This window comes from Danio rerio, chromosome 8, assembly GCF_052040795.2.
Source record: "Danio rerio strain M-AB ecotype USA chromosome 8, GRCz13ab, whole genome shotgun sequence".
Classification (NCBI taxonomy): Eukaryota; Metazoa; Chordata; class Actinopteri; order Cypriniformes; family Danionidae; genus Danio; species Danio rerio.
Genome location: NC_141028.1, coordinates 2,890,554 through 2,900,000, shown reverse-complemented (window position 1 = coordinate 2,900,000; position 9,447 = coordinate 2,890,554). Strand labels below are relative to the sequence as shown.

The 9,447-nt window shown below is 35.5% G+C and overlaps 1 protein-coding gene across 5 annotated transcripts in view; it reads left to right on the top strand.

The window, feature by feature from the left end:
• The window catches only part of dtx1 (deltex 1, E3 ubiquitin ligase), a 96,561-nt gene that overhangs the window by 57,637 nt on the left and 29,477 nt on the right, over nucleotides 1–9,447 (top strand). For 3 of the 5 annotated variants that reach the window (XR_015496803.1, XM_087262707.1, NM_001318952.2), the window contains 1 exon segment: nucleotides 8,648–8,709. Coding sequence is in view for 3 of the 5 variants with exons in the window: in XM_087262707.1 (XP_087118833.1) it covers nucleotides 8,648–8,709 (62 nt within the window). In the remaining 2 variants the exon portion in view is untranslated. 5 annotated transcript variants of the gene reach the window in all.

The window sequence follows — 9,447 nt, the reverse complement described above, 5'->3', positions numbered from 1 at the left end:
CTGCAGCAGATTGTCTTGACCATAAGCTGCTGCCATGTGATTGGCTGATTAGAAATTTGCATTAACGAGCAATTGGACAGGTGTACCTAATAAAGTGGCCGGTGAGTCATATTGATTCATTGGCCAGTTACATAGGATTATTAAATGCTGTGAAGTTTTGCTTTCCTATTTAATAAGGACATGAATCAAATGTACATTTCAAACTTTATCCATCATAATCTGTGCTTTCTTTGTGCAGAATTACTTTCATAATTCATAATTTAGTGCTGTAAGGAGATCCCTTCAATTATGCATATAGACTTCTGTATGATTCATAGAGTTATCTGCTGTAATTCACTCTGTGATAAGCGTTGAGGGATGTGATACGGTCGGATTCTGGAGGCAGATTTGTCAGTGTTTCACTACACGGCTGTCGGGAATACTCGGTTCTGATTGGTCAGTCATGGCATTCAAAAGTAAGCTATTCCTAGATAACAACCACTAAATACCAAAGCCCCATCCTGGATCTTCCTCTATTAAGACTATCAGTGGATATGTTCACATTCATATGCTTACATCCACATTCATTTGTATCAGTTTTTTTTGACTGTTTGACGTCATCTAGTATCTAAATAATGCACAGGTTAGTGTATTCCTAATCAGCTGCTTTTGTTTCTGTCAGCTTTGTGTTTTTGAACGTTTGTCTCCATCTTGTGTCGGAATAATGTGCAGGTTAGTGTATACTCCATCAGCTGTTTTAGTTTCTGTCAGCTTTGTGTTTTTGACTGTTTGACGCCATTGTACTGTAGCTGATAGTGTGGTTAAGTTGAACTAATCACTGTGGTACGTCTGATCAAAACGCGACGAAGATGCTTATTGTCTCACTTGGGTTTATTTCCATTAGTATAAGCAGACATATATGTGTTGGGGTGAGTGTGTGTGTGGTTCTACAGACAAGTAGAAACAAAGAATAATTTACATTCAACCACAGTATACAAATACAATAAACATTTGGTAAACATTAGTTTAAACAATAGATAAATGAGCAGTAACAATAGTTAGAAAGACATTAGATAATATTTAGAAGTACTATTCTTCACTTTATATAGCTTATTATAGCAGTTTCTCAACTTTGGTCCGACCGGGGATCGAACCCACGACCGCTTGCAATATTGACGTTACACAGTATATCACGTGCGTTAGCATGACTATGCATTTCTTAGCCTACACAGCAACCTCGTTAAATCGTTTAATAACCTTAAACTAAACTCAATGAAAGGCAAATATACTTCCGCTTGATGTCAACAATAAAAATAAACCATATACAGATGTTAATCATGCATTTAGGTAGTATAAAACTGGGTCTTAGGGTGACTTTACTACACAAAGTAATTAAATAATTAAACTAAACATCTCACGGTGATAACCCTTAAACAACATGACAAATATGATTAAGGATCGAAGAAACTTACATTTAGATGCACGCACACAATTAAACAACACCGCTAGAAAAGGAGGACGTTTCTCATGTGCTCCATGCTCTGCAGACTATTACCGACTGACACACGTATGGTAAACTTTCTGGAACATTCTAAACATACTCGGTCTTTCCACAAGGGGGCAGCAACAGTCCACAGTCCTGAAGTAGGGTGAATAAAGAGCCCTTAGCAACAGCCGTCTTGTGTCTGAATAATGCCCAGGTTAGTGTATTCTCCGTCAGCTGTTTTCATTACTGTCATTTTTGTGTTTTTGAACGTTTGTCTCCATCTTGTGTCTGAATAATTTGTAGGTTAGTGTGTACTCCATCAGCTGTTTTAGTTTCTGTCAGCTTTGTGTTTTTGACTGTTTGGCCGTACTCACACTAGGTACAGTTGCCTCGAACCGGGCCAAAGCACGCTTTTCCCCCTTCCCGTCTCTCCCGACGGCCCGCAATCACATTACAATCGGGCCTCGGTACGCTTACGTCATCGCTGCTGCGCTGTTCAGTGAGAAGCGCTGTCACTCAGCAGCGCAGTGGAGATTTCTCTAGTTATATCGTTTCAGTCGTTTGATATGCCGTCAAATATTTCACCAAACAGTCCTTAGGGATGCGGGGACACGCAGTCAGATATTTCACTGAACAGATCTGCCACTTTTGGCGCTCATAAACAATAATAAAGCCCTCGTGCTGCAGGAATGAGGAGGTCTGCTGAAGGTGCGCAGCTGTCGTGCAGTGAGGAGTTCTCGTCTTTAATAAACTACAGCAGTTTGCGTTCACCTAACAGTAAGAATGATTAATAAATCCATATGAAACAGTCCCTTAAAAGTCACGTCTCGCTTTCAGTTTCGGGTTTTGGCGTGTTTTGCACTCACACTACAAACAAAGCCCAAGTGAACCGCGCTCAGGCCCACCTCTTCCAACCGAACCAGGGCCGGCCAAGTGAACCGTGCATGAGCCAGATTCAGCGCACTCACACTTCTCAAACGATCCAGGAAACGGGCCTGGGCACGGTTCGAATAGCATAGTGTGAGTACACCCTTAGTCTCAATCTTGTGTCTGAATAATGTGCAGGTTAGTGTATACTTCATCAGCTGTTTTCGTTTCTGTCAGCTTTATGTTTTTGACTGTTTGACTTCATCTTATGTCTGAATAATGCGCAGGTTAGTGTTTACTCCATCAGCTGTTTTCGTTTCTGTTGTGTTTTTGACTGTTTGACTTCATCTAGTGTCTGAATAATGTGCAGGTTAGTGTATACTCCATCAGCTGTTTTCGTTTCTGTCAGCTTTGTGTTTTTGACTGTTTGACTTCATCTAGTGTCTGAATAATGCGCAGGTTAGTGTATACTCCATCAGCTGTTTTCGTTTCTGTTGTGTTTTTGACTGTTTGACTTCATCTAGTGTCTGAATAATGTGCAGGTTAGTGTATACTCCATCAGCTGTTTTCGTTTCTGTCAGCTTTGTGTTTTTGACTGTTTGACTTCATCTAGTGTCTGAATAATGTGCAGGTTAGTGTATACTCCATCAGCTGTTTTCGTTTCTGTCAGCTTTGTGTTTTTGACTGTTTGACTTCATCTAGTGTCTGAATAATGTGCAGGTTAGTGTATACTCCATCAGCTGTTTTCGTTTCTGTTGTGTTTTTGACTGTTTGACTTCATCTTGTGACTGAATAATGTGCAGGTTAGTGTATACTCCATCAGCTGTTTTCGTTTCTGTTGTGTTTTTGACTGTTTGACTTCATCTAGTGTCTGAATAATGCGCAGGTTAGTGTGTACTCCATTAGCTGTTTTCGTTTCTGTTGTGTTTTTGACTGTTTGACTTCATCTTGTGACTGAATAATGTGCAGGTTAGTGTATACTTCATCAGCTGTTTTCGTTTCTGTTGTGTTTTTGACTGTTTGACTTCATCTTGTGTCTGAATAATGTGCAGGTTAGTGTATACTTCATCAGCTGTTTTCGTTTCTGTTGTGTTTTTGACTGTTTGACTTCATCTAGTGTCTGAATAATGTGCAGGTTAGTGTATACTCCATCAGCTGTTTTCGTTTCTGTTGTGTTTTTGACTGTTTGACTTCATCTTGTGACTGAATAATGTGCAGGTTAGTGTATACTTCATCAGCTGTTTTCGTTTCTGTTGTGTTTTTGACTGTTTGACTTCATCTTGTGTCTGAATAATGTGCAGGTTAGTGTATACTCCATCAGCTGTTTTCGTTTCTGTTGTGTTTTTGACTGTTTGACTTCATCTAGTGTCTGAATAATGTGCAGGTTAGTGTATACTCCATCAGCTGTTTTCGTTTCTGTCAGCTTTGTGTTTTTGACTGTTTGACTTCATCTAGTGTCTGAATAATGTGCAGGTTAGTGTATACTCCATCAGCTGTTTTCGTTTCTGTTGTGTTTTTGACTGTTTGACTTCATCTTGTGACTGAATAATGTGCAGGTTAGTGTATACTTCATCAGCTGTTTTCGTTTCTGTTGTGTTTTTGACTGTTTGACTTCATCTTGTGTCTGAATAATGTGCAGGTTAGTGTATACTCCATCAGCTGTTTTCGTTTCTGTTGTGTTTTTGACTGTTTGACTTCATCTAGTGTCTGAATAATGTGCAGGTTAGTGTATACTCCATCAGCTGTTTTCGTTTCTGTCAGCTTTGTGTTTTTGACTGTTTGACTTCATCTAGTGTCTGAATAATGTGCAGGTTAGTGTATACTCCATCAGCTGTTTTCGTTTCTGTTGTGTTTTTGACTGTTTGACTTCATCTAGTGTCTGAATAATGCGCAGGTTAGTGTTTACTCCATCAGCTGTTTTCGTTTCTGTTGTGTTTTTGACTGTTTGACTTCATCTTGTGTCTGAATAATGCGCAGGTTAGTGTATACTCCATCAGCTGTTTTCGTTTCTGTTGTGTTTTTGACTGTTTGACTTCATCTAGTGTCTGAATAATGTGCAGGTTAGTGTATACTCCATCAGCTGTTTTCGTTTCTGTCAGCTTTGTGTTTTTGACTGTTTGACTTCATCTAGTGTCTGAATAATGTGCAGGTTAGTGTGTACTCCATCAGCTGTTTTCGTTTCTGTTGTGTTTTTGACTGTTTGACTTCATCTTGTGACTGAATAATGTGCAGGTTAGTGTATACTCCATCAGCTGTTTTCGTTTCTGTTGTGTTTTTGACTGTTTGACTTCATCTAGTGTCTGAATAATGTGCAGGTTAGTGTGTACTCCATCAGCTGTTTTAGTTTCTGTTGTGTTTTTGACTGTTTGACTTCATCTAGTGTCTGAATAATGTGCAGGTTAGTGTATACTCCATCAGCTGTTTTCGTTTCTGTTGTGTTTTTGACTGTTTGACTTCATCTAGTGTCTGAATAATGTGCAGGTTAGTGTGTACTCCATCAGCTGTTTTCGTTTCTGTTGTGTTTTTGACTGTTTGACTTCATCTAGTGTCTGAATAATGTGCAGGTTAGTGTATACTCCATCAGCTGTTTTCGTTTCTGTTGTGTTTTTGACTGTTTGACTTCATCTAGTGTCTGAATAATGCGCAGGTTAGCGTGTACTCCATCAGCTGTTTTCGTTTCTGTTGTGTTTTTGACTGTTTGACTTCATCTTGTGACTGAATAATGTGCAGGTTAGTGTATACTCCATCAGCTGTTTTCGTTTCTGTTGTGTTTTTGACTGTTTGACTTCATCTAGTGTCTGAATAATGTGCAGGTTAGTGTATACTCCATCAGCTGTTTTCGTTTCTGTTGTGTTTTTGACTGTTTGACTTCATCTAGTGTCTGAATAATGCGCAGGTTAGTGTGTACTCCATCAGCTGTTTTCGTTTCTGTTGTGTTTTTGACTGTTTGACTTCATCTTGTGACTGAATAATGTGCAGGTTAGTGTATACTCCATCAGCTGTTTTCGTTTCTGTTGTGTTTTTGACTGTTTGACTTCATCTTGTGACTGAATAATGTGCAGGTTAGTGTATACTCCATCAGCTGTTTTCGTTTCTGTTGTGTTTTTGACTGTTTGACTTCATCTAGTGTCTGAATAATGTGCAGGTTAGTGTGTACTCCATCAGCTGTTTTAGTTTCTGTTGTGTTTTTGACTGTTTGACTTCATCTAGTGTCTGAATAATGTGCAGGTTAGTGTATACTCCATCAGCTGTTTTCGTTTCTGTTGTGTTTTTGACTGTTTGACTTCATCTTGTGACTGAATAATGTGCAGGTTAGTGTATACTCCATCAGCTGTTTTCGTTTCTGTCAGCTTTGTGTTTTTGACTGTTTGACTTCATCTTGTGTCTGAATAATGTGCAGGTTAGTGTTTACTCCATCAGCTGTTTTCGTTTCTGTTGTGTGTTTGACTGTTTGACGCCATCTTGTGTCTGAATAATGTGCAGGTTAGTGTATACTCCATCAGCTGTTTTCGTTTCTGTTGTGTTTTTGACTGTTTGACTTCATCTTGTGTCTGAATAATGTGCAGGTTAGTGTATACGCCATCAGCTGTTTTCGTTTCTGTTGTGTTTTTGACTGTTTGACTTCATCTTGTGTCTGAATAATGTGCAGGTTAGTGAATACTCTATCAGCTGTTTTAGTTTCTGTTGTGTTTTTGACTGTTTGGTGCCATGTAGTGTCTGAAAAATGTGCAGGTTAGTGCATACTCTATTAGCTGTTTTAATTTCTGTTAGCTTTGTGTTTTTGACTGTTTGACGCCATCTAGTGTCTGAATAGTGCACAGGTTAGTGTATACGCCATCAGCTGTTTTCGTTTCTGTTGTGTTTTAAACTGTTTGACACCATCTTGTGACTGAATAATGTGCAGGTTAATGTATACTCCATCAGCTGTTTTAGTTTCTGTTGTGTTTTTGACTGTTTGGCGCCATCTTGTGTCTAAAAAATGCGCAGGTTAGTGTATACTCCATCAGCTGATTTCGTTTCTGTCAGCTTTGCGTTTTTGACTGTTTGGCGCCATCTAGTCATCTGATTGAAGGGCTAATTTCTAAGCTTATAAATGAGCACATAATAACATTTCTGTCGATTTTTTTTTTTTTTTTACTTTTCTAAGCCACATACCTACTATGTTGATATCAGCAAGCATTTGAACATATTGAATTAATGGAGTATATGGCACTTTTAACTCAGATTACCTCAGCAAACGCATGTAAACACAGTTTCTGTGTTCATCATCAGTGCCTGCCACTGACTTCCTGTCTGATTTCCTGTGCATTGAGAAGAGGAAGTGTCTGGCGAGTGTGTTTGTTTGTATTTGTAAGCAGGAGAAATGATGGAGTCGGATGATGAAGACTCGCTGGATGACACACGGTAGGAAGTTGCAAAGAAAACCAAAACAAACCAGAGCAGAGAGACAATAGATATTGGTTTATACAAATATAATGGTTTTCTGATTCGTATTAGCTTTGAAATACTGGACTGAAGCAGTTTCCGTTTACTGGAATTGCATCTATGCTTTGATACAATCTACATTGTAGTGTAGAAATAATGATGAATTATCAATACAGGATGTTTTATTTATGCAAGAATACAGTAGCTGAACTCTGTGTGCAGGTCTATAGACGATGTTTTAGTTTAGCATGCTAGTAAATATAGCTTTAATCTGGTCAGGTGTGCATTTACTTATGTATTGTTTTATTTTATATATTTTTATTTTATATATTTTATTTGTTATTTGTTATATATATATATATATATATATATATATATATATATATATATATATATATATATATATATATATATATATATATTCTATCTTGCATATGTCATTGGATTATTTTCCTGTTTAATTTTTATTATTAAGCTGTAATTTATTTATGATTTAATTCAAATAATTTAATTAGTCTTTACGTATTTTTTTCATATTCTGTCATTTCAACAAATGAAGTCATATGTGAGCTTGAGGATTTGAGATGTTTTTGTTATATTGTATAATTAAAATATAAAACATAAATATTTGAAAATAATTAATTTTACATTTAATTATTTTCTGGATAATGTGTCATTAATTGTCCTTTTTAAATGCATTTTATTTCGTTGTATTAAAAATTTACTTTTAAATAAGAATATTTAATTTTGTAATATTTATTATGTAGTATTAATTCATTTTTATCTTATTTTATTTATGTTTTGTATTATAACATTTGTTTTGTTTTGTTTTTTTATTTATTTTTGTTTTATTTTGTTTTTGTTGTTATTTTTGCCTTGTTTTCTTTAGTTTTTTGTTGTTATTTTTTGCTTTGTTTTGTCTTATTTAGTTTTCATTGTTATTTTTAGTTTTATTTTATTTAGTTTTTTTGTTGTTATTTTTGTTTTATTTAGTTTTCATTGTTATTTTTAGTTTTATTTTATTTAGTTTTTTGTTATTATATTTAGTTTAGTTTAGTTTTATTTAGTTTTTTTGTTGTTATTTTTTGCTTTGTTTTGTTTTATTTAGTTTTTATTGTCATTTTTAGTTTTATTTTATTTCGTTTTTTGTTATTATTTTTAGTTTTGTTTTGTTTTATTTAGTTTTTCGTTGTCATTTTTTGTTTTGTTTTGTTTTGTTATACTTTTTTTGGTCAAAAATCTTGCATCATAAATTCTCATTTGTTTCTGGCAAAGAAAAAAATGTTTATATTAATATTTTAGCAATATATATATATATATATATATATATATATATATATATATATATATATATATATATATATATATATATATATATATATATATATATATATATATATATATAGATTGATAGATAGATAGATATCTCGGCTGCACGGTGGCACAATGGGTGGCACAGTGGTAGCACATTCGCCTCACATCAAGAAGGTTGCTGGTTTGAGCCTAGTCTGGGTCAGTTGATATTTAGACTTCTCAGTGAGCGCCGTCTTTCAGATGAGATGTGTTCAGTAATCTGCTGGCCTGAACGCTCGTACGTGTGAGACTGAGGTTTTGAGATGAGCTGGAGGATCTTCAGTCCTCAGGGATGAAAGCTGATTGCGTGTTCTCCGTTAATGAGTTTTGTTCCTGGTAATGATGCTGAAGTGATTAAGATGATCCTGCACTCGTGTCTGCGTGTGATCTGATGCTCAGCAGGGCTTTATTATTGATTCTGTCACATCTGCATTGGACTGAAGGAGTTTGTTTGAGTTTCACTGTGTTTCTTTGGATGGATCACTCGTCTTCATTTGTAAATGTTTGTAAATGTACTGATGTCTGTGCTGTTTTCAGGGTTCCTGCTCTGCCTGTGAAGAATCTCACTGGTCCTGGACCTGTTCATCCTGCATTAGCAGGTACGGCACTGGAACACTCTAACACTTTACGTCACACTTCATGGTATTAGCAAACAACACTTCTAAGGTAGAAGTGGGGTTTAGAGTTTGGGCAGGAGTAGAAATGCAGAATAAGATCATATTTAATAACTACTAATGAACAGTTCATATCATAACTACTGGCAGGTGTAATAATAATCCAGGTGTTAATAGCAGGAAGTGTGACCTAAACTAAGGTGAAACCGAAATATCTCTACAGATGCAAACAAATAAAGGATTAAAATGATACAGAAATGATTATTTTCTACATAAATATAAACACCACTGCCTCTTCATCTCGGGGGGCTTTTTCAGTTTGTTTATGACAATCTTCATCTGTATAATGTTGTTATTATTAATTATTAAAACAATCTAAATACTCTTGTATTGGGGTAAAATCTACTTGTTTTCAGTTTGAAATAAGTTTAAGTACATCAGTTTTGTTTTGTTTATATATATATTTATACCAATAAATGAGTTCAACAAAAGGAAATATAGACCAAGAATAAATGACAAAAAATCCATAACTTGCAAGTCATTAACATTTAGCAATGACACGATTTTGCATGACATAATGGCTTTTATTTAATTTTAACATCATATAAGTTAAATTTATTTGCTTAATTGTATTTATTTTTTACTTTTAGGGATTTTTGCATGATGTTCTTGTTCAATCTGTGCCATAAAATAAATGATAGAATATTTAAATCGTCATTTCCA